The 13395-nt window shown below is 39.5% G+C and overlaps 1 protein-coding gene across 1 annotated transcript; it reads left to right on the top strand.

Moving 5' to 3' along the window:
- Nucleotides 1-1996: 1996 nt before the first annotated feature.
- On the top strand, nucleotides 1997-12367 carry LOC104272573 (endoplasmic reticulum-Golgi intermediate compartment protein 2; the record flags this gene model as incomplete). Its single annotated transcript, XM_009867606.1, has 7 exons — nucleotides 1997-2142; nucleotides 4934-5042; nucleotides 7010-7056; nucleotides 8375-8445; nucleotides 9956-9996; nucleotides 10717-10818; nucleotides 12272-12367. Coding segments are annotated over exons 1-7 (572 nt in total), but the record flags the coding sequence as incomplete, so codon positions are not given.
- Nucleotides 12368-13395: the final 1028 nt, after the last annotated feature.

Raw genomic sequence — 13395 nt, 5'->3', positions numbered from 1 at the left:
GGCGCTCTGGCCTCGAGTGGCGTTCGTGCTACGCTGTTTTACTTTGTAATCTTGTGAAATATATGTGTGGATGTATATATATATTATTCCTTAATGTAGTTGGCTTTTTCATAATATGTTACTTTCGCAGCAGTGGCTTCCAAGTTTTATACTCGTTGTTTCCGAGCTGTGTGGCGGTGCACCGGGGAGAACGCATGGGATGTCTGTCTCGGTTTGTAACGGAATGCGAGTCTGCATACGTGGGATTAAAAAAAAAACAACTGAAAAAGTGGATACTCCTAGCTAGCTTACCAGAATCCACGTACTCACTGACGCAGGTTGATGCAGAAAGTTTCTTAGTAAAGTGCTCTCATATTCTCTGGTTTTATCTTGTACCTCTTTATGGTGTGCTCCTACACGTGTGATAGCAGAGGAGGCTCTGGGGAAATAAAGCGGTGCTGACTTCAGTGCCACCTGCGTAGGATGGGAGGCAACCCTCACCGGTATTTCCCCTCTGTTGTGGCTCCAGTCAGCGTTCAAGGAGCTGATTTGCCATATCTTTGCTCCAAAGTTTTCCCAACTTTTGCTTAAGCTACTTAGGGTGGAATTGAGATTATTGTATTTTTAAAAAATTATGTCCTGTGGTCCTGTCTGGGCCTTGCTTACCTGATTTTTTTTTTCTTTTTTTTTGATGCTCTATAACCAAAATTCTATTCTAGCACCCATCTTCTCTGCTCATTCTAACTGTGGTTTCTGTGAATCCTCTGCGACACACGTAGAATCGTTTTGTTGGTCTCTGCAGGCTGACTTCACCGATTCTCCCACCAAGCGCAGAATTTGTATTGTCTCACTAAAGTCCGAAGCAAATTTGTGAAGAGATTGCAGGCATAGATTGTGATCCTTCATGTGTGAACTTCCATTTCCAGCAGGGCATATCGCTTTGTTACTGCACAGTACGAAACCTGCTCAGCACCAGGGAGGGGCAGAGCAGGGAGTAGCTCTTGAGTAATTTCACTAGGACATGCTGGAGACCTGATATGCTCAAACAGGAATGGGGGAGATGGGTTAACAGATTTTTTTACAAGATAATGATGAGGAGTGTCTCATATGTTGGTAGTGTATGTTCAGTTGCCTGCCTTGTCTTGAAATAAAGGGCAGTAATATGACATCTCAGAATACAGTAAATGCATGATGGGTTTTGTAGCTTCAGAAATTCTGGGCAAAGTGCAGCATTTCCTCAGAAGGAAAGCAGCAGTGCCAACTTGTTAAAACATGCAGCAGCATGTTGGCGGGACTGGGTTGTGAGCATATCTGCATCATTTGGAAACAGTTTTAAGACAGTATTTCCTGAGCACGCTGCTTCTCTCGGCATCCGGCTGCATGATATGTCAGCGACTCCAGGCAGAGCAGAAATCGTGTCATGGACAGAAAGGATTCTGAGGGATGGAGCTAGAATTTGGTAGTTCATTTGCTTTGTGAGGCATTTTTATAGAGGAAAAAAGTGCTGATTATATTATGGCCATAAAATTCTACAGCTGTAAACACATGAAATGCACTTTATTTTTCCTTGAGCACTTGGTACGGGTACATGCCCACATTGGCTGCGTACACGAGCCCAGAGCAGTTTGACATCCTCCTGCAGTTTATGCAGGCTATTAGATATTTCCTGTTAAGGCAGGCACTTCCATGTGTTGTCAGATCTGTTTAGCAAGCTTACTTCAGGACTGACTCTGGGTTTTTTAATTTAAAATTATATCCAATACCAATAAGAATTTAATGGAGAAAAAAATGGTAATTAGATGGTGAATGTGCTGGCTGTGGGTGGAATGTAAGCAGCAGTGTGCAGGACAATTTTAATAGTTTTCTTGAAGCAAGAGTGACAATCCAGTTGTCTAGCATGTGTTTCTTTAAAACATATTTCTTACTAATTAAAGCCTTATTACTTTATTATTCTAGCCAGTTGGTTTGAGCAATATTGCTTGTGTCTTTTAATCACAACCATTTATTCTCACAACAGAGGGAGTATATGAAGGAGGAGGTGGAGGAGTGTTCTGAAGATGAGGCGACTGAATCGGAAGAAAACATTGAATTTGATGAAAGAACTGGATGCCTTTCCAAAGGTTCCTGAAAGCTATGTGGAGACTTCAGCGAGCGGAGGCACAGGTAGGCCTTACTGAAATGCTGACATGATTCTTGTTGGCTATTAGCTTGATCTAGTGTGCTCTGGGAATAGAAACCTAGATAGAAGACAGACATCTCTTCATTCAAAACTAGCCAAAATTGTTTTCTTGATTTCTTTAGTGGACTGACAGAGCTCATCTCCTTCAAGTAGAGACATAATATCCAAATAAATGCATTCATCATTGATCTGAAGTGAGTTTTTTGTGTAAAGCTGGTGAGACTCAAACCATTGTAAAGGTTCGCTGTAAAAACTTCTAACCATTTACAACTGGAAGTGCACTGTGACAAGGCCGTAATAAAACTTCCTCATTTATTGCCCCACTAAGCACTTTTCTCTGTGTCAGCTTGAGCTGAAGTTTGTGTGAGATTCAACTCTCTACTTTCATAAAAGAGGGAAAACATTCTCCAGAGGTGTCTGAGCTGGCTAAGTTAAGCGTGAGGATGAAGAGCAGCTTTTTTAAGCCTTTTGTCTTGAAGGTGTAGTAAGAGTAAGGAAAGCCATTTGAAGAACTAAACACTTTACTCCAGGGCATGTGCTTGTACTGTCCCTGTTAGTCGCTTGAACTTCTCTCAAGAAGCTGTAGCTGTAAGAAATACCTTTTCTGATGTATCTGAGCAGAAAATTGTGCCTTTGAGTTGGGTGAGTTTGAGGTAGCCCCATCAGGAATTAGACTGTTGGAATTGTTTGCTGTTCCATAGGAAACTGCTAGCACTTAGTCTGAAATGGAGGACAAAAATCTCTCTGAGGTGTGATTATGTCTGGAACTCTGTTGAATAAAATATTCAAGAAACAATTGCAATCTACAGATAAGCCTTTGAAGTCACTATGCCACTTGTAGTGTAGAAGTAAATATCACAAGGATATCTAGTGCTTTACTGTGTTTCCTGAATGGCATTGTTAATAATTAAAGGATTATTGTATATAAAGTAATCTTTAAGAGCTGATTAAATAATTTGTTGCTAATGTTAGTCCTGGTTCCTGAGAAAGCAAATTGTATTTATATTGTAAATTGCAGGAAAACAGTAAATGAATCTTTCATGAGAGCTTCACTTTGGTGAAGTGTGCTTTAAGGAGTTCTCAACACTAGAAGTTACTTTAGCATTCTTTGGTTTATCTCAGTAACCTTATAAATGACAATATCCTTGTTCTATGCCGTTATAAAATTTGGATATAGTGTTCCTGTTTCTTTCATGACTAAAGTGCCAGGCTTAGTTTCTGGTATGACAGGGATGCAAAACACACCAAGACTCTATTCTCAGACTGTCATTGCCTTCAAAACCACTGCGAAAGAAGTACCGGTCTCTCAAGCAGGCTGAGTCTCCGGCTCTGGGGCTGGGAGAGCCTTCAGAAGAGAGGTTCTGTCTCTGGAAGTTCTACCAGACTTAATTTTCCTGTTCAGATCCACAAATAACCTTTGCTCAGAATCACCCGGGAAGCAGCTGTTTCCTTGTGGCTTTGGATGAGTGGTATGGCCCCAGTGTTCCTGGGGCATAGCTGGGCTGAGTCTGTCCTACTGGGCTCCAAAAGGAGATTGATGGCCAGAATAGTTCACTGATTGGTGCCTCTGCTTTCATCGTGTACATCATCATGAAGGTTTTTCATAGGTGTGACTGTTGCGTAGCTTCAGCTGAAAGCTAGAACTTGAAGTGCTGCTGCTGAGTGCAGCGGTCAGTGCTGCAGCCGGTTGTTTCTCTTCTGATCCTGTTGGACGGTGCCCGTGTGCCCCGGCCGCCACCTCCGCGCTGTACACCACTGTGTGGTGACTTGAAGCCTGTTGGCAATGGGGCTTGTTTTTTCTCAAACTGCCCTTCACAGACTCTGTAGAAATACTCCACAGAATGCAGAAGGAAGGCATCTACTGTCAATAAGCTGTGCAGGTCACTGCTCTGCTCCATAACTGAAGTTCTTTTCAACATAACAAAAGCCCCCATTTAATAAAAGGAGCAGAGTAGGTGCTTCTGGGCATCTGTTGGTACGTTTCTGACTACGTGTGGTAGGATAATCTTCCCTTTGCGTTGTGCAGCTTTGCAAGTGTTATGAATAGGCTGCATTGGAGATAAGTGAGGCACATAAACTGTTAAAATATACCAATTAATTTTTGTCATGAAAATAATTTCAAGTCAGTTTTTTGCTTGTTTAGCTGTTGGCAGAAAAGGTACCTGTGTGTTGCTTATAGCCAGGAGAGTGTTTGTCATATTGGGGTGGGAGTTCTGACTGTGCAACTAGACACAAGTAATGTAATCAGGGCACCTTTTTCTAAGTGGTCAGTGCATGTAATGTGTATAATTTCTCTTGTCTGTTAGCTTCTCGACTCTAAAACCAATTACAAAAGATTTGTTATGAAAACTTAGGTTGCAGACAAGTGGAGGCTTGAAGGGACTTCGGGGTGCACCTGCTCTTGAATTTAGGGTTGAGTTTGCCTGGCAGTGATTTGTGGTCCTTTTGTTTTATGTGAGGAAGAGGATCTAACCTGTTCTTAACTCTTCCATTCAGAGATTTCACAACCTTCCCATCATTCTAGTATTTGTACTTAAGGTAAAAAGTTCTTTCTTGATGCAAAGGTAGGACTTGTTCTTTTCCCATTTGATGTAAAAGCAAATACTGTAGATCTGGAAACATTTTTCTAAAAGCAGCTTATGAATTTATAAATCAAAGATACTGCTATTGTACTGGTAATGCTTACATTTTGGAATGTGAGAATTTTGTTGTGCTTATGTTTCTAAATATTTCTCACATTCTAAACTTTTTTTTTCCTTTCTTTTGACCACTCAGTTTCTCTGATAGCATTTACAACAATAGCTTTCCTGACTGTAATGGAATTCATGGTATATCGGGACACATGGATGAAATATGAATATGAAGTAGACAAGGATTTTACTAGGTAACTTTTATTCATTGTAATTCCTTTTAAAATTTAAGCTGTCTGCTTTGCAGGCCAGAATAGATTAAAAATATTTGTGTGACTTGTGTGAAATTTGTGATTGATACAAAAAACCGAAATACTAAAAGGACCTGAGTTTTCTTCTGTGGATTGATTTGTTTGGTTTTTTTTTTCCTTCTCTGGAGTATATAAAGAAGAGAAATTGAGATTTCTGCAATGAAAGTCAAAATGGTGTAGTTTTATGGGTGGCATCCCCTGAGGAATGACTTGCTAATAATTCAGGGGACTTTGTAATATCTAACTCCTCATCAACTATGTAAACCCACCATGTTTGCATGATGCTTACTCTAGTTTGTTTGATTTGTGTATTCCTGTTTTACTTTGTGCTGCTGGAGGTGAACCTTAAGCACTCCGAACTTTGACCGCCTTTCCTAGAGGTTGCTACTGACCTTGTCTCAAGTTATGGGCTCCAAGATCAGCTGAAGAGTTTTGCTCTTGGTTTCATGAGCTCGTATGGAGCGTATTTGCCGTTCTTCCTGAGTTTGTCAGTCTGTGTGAAGTTAATGGAGATTTTGTGCACTGAACACCCTTAAATATCATGTGCCTGAAACTGAAATAACGTTAATAGCTCTTTGACTAGTTGCTGTGGCAACAAGCTAAAGTTATATGTATTTATTGGTTGTCTTGTACATCAGAAATGCCAAAGGTTTCTCTAATGAGGAGATAAAAATACGAGAAATTGAAGGGAGGTGCATAAAAACCCTCAAGTTAAAGTAAATCCGTTCAGACAGACAGGAATTTCATATTTGGGTCTTCGCTAAAGTAGGCTATTTCCCTAGTGTAGCTATCATGTGGGAAGGATAATCTAGCGGTTAAGAGATTATTAAGGGACTTGGGAGATGTCCTACTGCAGATTTTCGGGTTTGACTGTGGGCTCATCACTCAGCCTGTGGTTCTGTGACAGTTTAAACCAACAGAGATTGGTATCACTTCAGCTGCTTTTTTCCTGTCTGCTGACCATGTCTGGTCCCAAGCTGAGACAATGTTGAGTCCCTTGCTTTTGTGATTTGTTTGTGGGGAGCCACGTTCCCAAAAGAAGCTCCCTGGAAGTGAAAGGACTATAGTGAGGGGATATATTCATTATAGTTTAAATGGCTTTTGTGAAAGTAACATGAAAACCAAGAGGAAATGCCCAGAATATTGGAGAATGCCACACAATCACGCTTCTGGTGTGATGGATTTTTGGGAGTGTTGATTTTTTTTTTTTTTCCTTTTTGCTGTCATGAGAACTATGTTTTGCCTCCCCTCATTATGGAAACATTCAGGATAAAGATGCTGAAATACAAGGCATTTTGCTATTATAATATTGGAGCGTTTTTGAGAAAAGAGCTTTTTCCAGAAGCAGTGCTGGCAAAACCAGCAATCTTTATGACATGGCAGCGTTTTCTGGCAATTGGTTTTAGCAACTTCTCAGCCCAATCCTGAATGTCACTGCCCTGAGGAACTCTGGTTGGTGTTGGAAATACAGTGGCCTGCCATAAGGGCAAAACAGGAGGAAGGTGCTCACATGATTACTTGTTTTAGATTTGTAACTCCCACTTTCTCGTGATCCACTGCATTCTGTGGAATTCATCGCACTGTTATAGTTGTGTGGAAAAAAAATGTATAAAGCGTCAAAAACTGCATATTAGTAAGAGTCTGACAAACTCTTGGGCCAGTAATATTTAAAAAAAAAAAGCGAGAGCTTTGTAGTAAAAATCAACAGGGTAATCCGATGTTTTTAAGTTATGAGTGGTCATCAGTGCTTTAAAAGTCTTATCTTGGTTCACCCAAGTTTTAGTCAGCGTAAGTTTATTGGTGTAAGTTCTCTGACTATGTTTATGCAAGTCATCTGAGAAAGTATCTCTTGATACTTGTACTTAATGTTACTTATTAACTTTTTGCCTTTTTTTTTTTTTTCTTTCCAGTAAGTTAAGAATCAATATTGATATTACAGTTGCCATGAGGTGTCAATGTAAGTATTCTATCAGTGGAATTTTTGAAACACTTTAACAGCTTTTCAGCTTTTCAGAGTATGTGCTTGCAATATGGTTGGGTATTGTTAAAAATATTCTGAGATTTCTTCTGATCTTGATGGCATGTAGTGATCTTAATGGCATACGAGTCACTGGAAGAGTTGGTAGGAGATCTGAAGAAAAGTATTTATGCCATCTCCTCTCACAGAACTTTGCTTTGTTTCTCAGTGAAAAAAAAAAAAGGACCTCTTGTTCTAGTCTCTCTTTAATTGGAGTGTTCTAAAAGCTTATTGGGGTACACAACTCAGCAGCAGGAGTTCAGCAGAACTTTTATTTTTTTATGAACTTGGCAAATATTAACCTGGTATATTGTTTGACAATATGGAACCATCAGATAATTTCATCTTCCTGATGAACCATTTAAAGGCAGTGTTTATTATTCTTTTGATAACATTTAGGTAATGAACCATTATTTGTATGGACTGGTTGTGGTTGTCCTCACTCAGATGGAGAGAGAATAGTATTTCTACCAGGAATGCAAGCAAATCTTCAAAACTCACTTTTTTTGACTAGGCTAAACCTTGCATTAATGGTATGGTACATCAGTACTGTGCAATTGGTGTTTGTCTTGCAACTATTAATCCACAAGTGATCCATTCTTTCTCTTAAAATTATTTTTTTAAAATTATTTTCCAGTTAGCCTTAAAAATTTTGGAAATACTGACTTTTAAAAAATTTTTGTTTTAATTTGATGAATAACACTTTTCTGGAAGTGTTTAAGAGACAACTAGATGTTGCATTGGGGGACATAGTTTAGTAGGTTGATAGGGCTGGGACAAAGGCTGGACTCGATCTTCAAGGCCTCTTCCAGCTTAAACTATTCTATTCTATGATTTTATCCTCTGTTGTGACTAGTCTTTGTTTGGATTCAGTGCCTAGGAAACAGGAAGAAAGTATTTATGCCTAGCAGATCTTAGAAAGATTGGGTATGTGGTTCATACAACGTCTCTGAAGGTGTTACATCAGTGAAAAAATACTGCAAATCCAAGAAGTTTATTTTTGGTCACTGTGCATGAGTTGATGATACTCTGTTATGACAGGTTGAAAAATAGGGTTCTGTGCTTTCTACTTAGCTCCCAGAAATCTACTTCTTGCCAGATTTCTTTCTGTTTTGCTTTGGACTTTGTTCACAGTGAACGGTAATTTATTCTGAAAGTTTACTGCTGTACTGTGAATCTTCATTTCAACTACAACTTTTTGTTTGTTTGTTTATGATCATCTGTATGACTTAGTATTTTTTTCCCCTGTTCTAAATAGATGTGGGGGCTGATGTTCTGGATTTAGCAGAAACCATGGTTGCCTCTGCAGATGGGCTAATCTACGAACCAGTAAGTTGATTCTTACCTTTTATTTAAAAAGGAAATTGCTTTTTACTTGATGCAGAGCACTGCTAGGTTGCTTTGCTTGCTTTTATTTTTTATCCCCCCACAACTGGGCCTCAGAGAACCTCCCCAAGTATTGTTTGATCCTTGAGTGATGTCTGCAGTGCTCATCCCACAAATCTGCTCAGGGCAAAGGCTGACATTGGGATTTCTGCATATTCACTCCCTGCAAATACAACTCTCTTGAATACAGCAGACTTCCTCATCGGTGCTTCTTAACAAGCCAGTGATTCCTACAGCTAGTTATCTTTAGATGTGTGAATTCTGGGGATAAAAGCTCACAATATTTGATACAGAAGGAAAACTATCAGAGTTCTCATAAAGAGAGAATTGACGTTACTGGTTTTTAACTAGAGAAGTACTGTGGTTCTAAAAAGGGGTGGAAAGTCTTAATATGGAATGCCATTAAAGGTCATAAATTGGGTCAGTATCCTTTTAATTTCTGTGTTGTGAACCGAAGGCTCTGGAACTGTGTAAGCCTATGCTCTTAAAGTGATTTTGCTTGCTTAATACAATAAACTTTGAGGTGTGAAAGTAATTCATCATTTATAGAAAACCTATTAGAGAGCGTAACCTCCTGCTATAATTATTACATTCCCTAATAACTGAATTATACTCCAAGTTATTAGAGTTTTGTCCAAATTCCTCCTCGTACGTGTGAGTAGGAGGAGATAGCTGAATGGAAGGATGCGCTCGGCAAGGGGAAGGAGCTTGTTTTAGATTGTTCTTCTTGGAACGTTTATTCTCTGGACAATCATCTCTGTGGTGCCGTAGCTGCTGCATGCTAGCAGCTTAAAATTTTATAAGTAGGAAACTTTCTGTACTAGGTCTCTTTTGCTGTAGCTCTGGGTAGGTTTGAGCATTAAATGCAGTTGAGTTTACTGTCTGGAGTACCTATGTGTTATTTAAATTTGAATGTGGTGCACCGATGTTACTGGTGGTGTTCTTGTGCTGACTGAAGTATAGCAGCTCTGGCAGCATGTCTTAAAGAAGTGCTCAATGTGGGATGACCCAAGAAACAATCAGTCTGCACCTGCACCCTTGTCTTTCAGAGATGCTTCTCTGCTTATTTCATTGCTCTTTGCATCAAAGCTGTATGTGTCAATTATAGTACTTAGAATTAAATTGCTGCACACTGGTTCTAGTTAGGCAAAGGCTAGAAGGGCAGAGACTCCTGATTCAGGTTATGAGAGCTTTGGGAAAAGATGCTGAAGTTAAAAATACAAGCGAGCAAATAATGGAGGAGTAGGTGGAAGGGACAGAAATGTCCATCCTCGAACACTTGGTGTATTATTTAAAGTGCAAAGTCCTGTCGTAAACTCCAGTATGTGGTACCAAGTGTGAAGTTGATGGTAACACCCGACCCCTTCCTACGCCCTAATTCTCTTCCAGGTTTCATGGATAGGACTTCAGTGCTTCCTGCGTGTTTTTAGTAAATGTGTTATTTTTGTTTCAGGTAGTGTTTGATCTCAGCCCACAGCAAAGAGAATGGCAAAGGTAAGGCACAGAGATGCGTGCCTGTGATTTGTGTTACTTGTGTTGGGAATGATTTTGAGGTACACCAGAGTTGCATGACACAGCTATGTCTTGGGTCTAACAGCTCCTGCTTTTAATTTAAGAGTGCAAACCTGTGAAAAGATACTAATTTACTTTGCTTTGCTCATGACTTGAGATCTCCTTTATGGAAAAAATTGGCTTTGGATTTACTTGTGGAATTGAGTCACGGCAGGATGTATGGACTCGCTGAAATATGCTTCCAAATGAGTGCTTGTTAGCACAGGTTTTAATTAGGGGTTCAGATGCGTAACACAGATAGCTTGATACCTAAATGTCAAAGCTGAACCATAGTAACGAGTTGGCACATTCTCACGCAAGCAGATGATTTTGTGTCTTTCATATAACTGAATTGACACGCTGTTTATCGTTTATGTTGGAGTAGCTCGGTTAAGTGTGTGATGGCTGTACTGATAGTCTTGTAATAGAACCTGAAGCATATGTGGGAGTCTGCCTAGTCTCAGTATTTTGGTAACACGCTACTGCGAACACCAGAGCTTTAAGCTGTCTATAAAACCTCATTCTTAAAGTTTAACGTAACACTTGAATACTGATGTGAACCTTGTTAACGTCTCAGTTTATCATCTGCAACTGATGATTAATTGTCAAGTTTGGGTTTTTTTTACTGTTCCATGCTTTCAAACATGTCTCTCTAATCTTTAGGGTGCTGCAGCTAATTCAGAGCAGGCTGCAGGAAGAGCACTCTCTTCAAGATGTGATATTCAAAAGTGCTTTTAAAAGTGCTTCTACAGCACTGCCACCACGGTAAGAAAAATTGGGATGTTGTGTCATCATTCCCCTCTTTCTCCGCCCTATTTAATTAGACTGCACGTTTTATTGTGGTTGTGACTGTAGGTTTATTTCAGTTTTTCTTCCAGAAGATAAGGTTGTAAGAAAAAATTACCTCACTGCTTTTTATTGCATTTTAAAATAGTGTACTTGATACTTGCTCTGGAGAGCTGTTATTTTATGAAAACCTCTGGGGTTTCCAGCCTGGAGAAGGTTTCCAGATTTTTTGTGTGTACATATGGGTATATGGTACAGACACACACATAAATACATACACACACCTTTTTTTTAGTCTGTTATATCCAGTGCTTCCTTCTTAATGTGTATTAGTAATGCTAAAGCAATACTAAAGGAGTCTTTTTTTTTTAACAGAAATACTATCTTTCTGTTCAGCAACATTAAAAAAAAGTCCTGCTATTAGCTGTGACTTAATAGTTTTGAAAGAATCACCCTTTAAATAAAAACATGTTCTGTTAGTAAATGCCTTTGTCAAAGATAGCACTGCTAAAGCTGTATGGAGAAAACTTTGTGTTTACACTTTATTCCAGCTCCCCACTAATGCACAGAAAGCTTGGTCTGACTGAATCTAAATGCTATGTGATTTTATTTTTTTTTTCCAGGGGAAAATGCTTTCTACATGAAAGCTGAAATTGTTTTCCCCTTTCAAACAAACAAAATACCCCCCACAAGTAAGCTGTAAATAAAACAAACACCACAAATGCTGTGTGTACTTTCTATGTTGCAGTCTCCCTGTTTGAGGACTAAATAAATCCTTTCTTCCTAAGGCGAGGCTGAAGAGGGTTCAGATTTTTTTTTTCTCATTTAGTTGATGTCTTCAGATTCATTAAGGCCTTCCATGCCCCTGTGATACTTGTTACTGCAGTGTTTGAGATGGTATTTATGAGATGTGTTTAAAAATTGGGTTTGGGGTTATTTTTTTCCCTTTAAGGATCAGATTTCAAAATATATTCTTGAGTTGTAGACATCCCAACAAGTGTGGGAAGAGGAAGGTTTCATAAGAAATAAATGTTGAAGGTTGTTCTTGCTGCATTGTTGTTAATTTTGTTCTGTTTATTGTAGAACTAATTTTTTTCCAATAAAGCATTTTTGGTAAAAGTAATTGGAAAAAAGATACATTCACAGTCTTATTCTGTTCCCAGGTTCAGGTATCGTAAGTTAGCTTTGTAGGACAGATCTCTGAATAAAAGTATGAATGAAAGCTTAATGGATCAGACTGACCTTTATTAGTTTCCCTCCATTCCACCATCACTGCTGTAATTTGAGAAGAATATGATAAGGAGAGGTAGATGATAATGCTGTATCTTTATGCTAGAAAAAAGAAATCTAATTGTACTGCTGTTATTTGTTAGACAGTGAATATTATCAAGTAATATTTTCTTTTTTAAATTTTATTTGTTTGTTTAAACAGGGAAGATAACTCATTACAGTCTCCAGATGCATGCAGAATTCATGGTCATCTCTATGTCAATAAAGTGGCAGGGAATTTTCACATAACTGTGGGCAAGTATGTTCTGTTCAGTTCCTGAAAAATAAGTGAAAGGAATTGACTTCTGCATTATATACAGTGCATGCATGTGTGTGTGTGTATGCTGGTACACTTTTGAGTTAATGACTGGTTTTTATTAACCTTCTTGTACACGTGCTTGATGTTATTTTCCTTGTAGTATCTTTTCTTGCACAGTTACAACCAAATTTCTTCCTAAGTTGCTAAACCAATGCAGTGCAGTGCTGCCTGCAGTGTAATGGTCATGAATTCCAGTATTAAGGGATGAAAACTCTTGAAAATATTGCACTGCTTGCTCTTGCCTCTGTTCTTTGGGCCTGTTGAGACTTCTCCAGTCTGTTAGTCCCCTGTTCGCTAACATGGATGAAGCGTAGATCTGTGCCATTTCAGTGCCAAGATAACATCGTTATAAAAGTGTTGCCAGGGAGCTATATTCCACTTCCTCTTCATTTGCAGAGTGACTTTCTGACATGCTTTGGCAGTGGTCTTATACACTACATACAGACTTAGAATCACAGAATCATATAATAGTTTTGGCTGGAAGACACCTTCAAGATTGAGCCCAACCTTTTCCTAGCCCTGTGAACACCACTAAACCATGTCCTTGAACACAAAATCTACCTGTCTCTTAAACACCTTCAGGGACAGTGACTCAACCACATTGCTGGGCAGCCTGTTCCAATGCCTGACAACATTCTCTACAACCTCCTTTCAAGTAGTTGTAGAGAGCGCTGAGGTCTCCTGTCAATCTCCTCCAGGCTAAACAGCCCCAGATCCCTCAGCCTTTCCTCATACAACACACGCCCCAAATCCCTTACCAGCTTGGTAGCCCACCTCTGCACCCTCTCCAGCACCTCAGTGTCCCTCTTGTAGTGAGGGGCCCAGAACTAGACACAGCACCTGAGGTGAGGCCTCACCAAAGCCGAGTGCAGGGCCATGATCACCTCCCTGCTCCTGCTGACAGCACCATTCCTGATCCAGGCCAGGATGCCGTTGGCCTTCTTGGCCACCTGGGCACACTGCTGGCT

The sequence above is a fragment of the Apaloderma vittatum genome, unplaced genomic scaffold (genome assembly GCF_000703405.1).
Source record: "Apaloderma vittatum isolate BGI_N311 unplaced genomic scaffold, ASM70340v1 scaffold22924, whole genome shotgun sequence".
NCBI lineage: Eukaryota > Metazoa > Chordata > Aves > Trogoniformes > Trogonidae > Apaloderma > Apaloderma vittatum.
The sequence above is the reverse complement of the archived record's forward strand: the minus strand, read 5'-3'. Positions and strand labels throughout refer to the sequence as shown.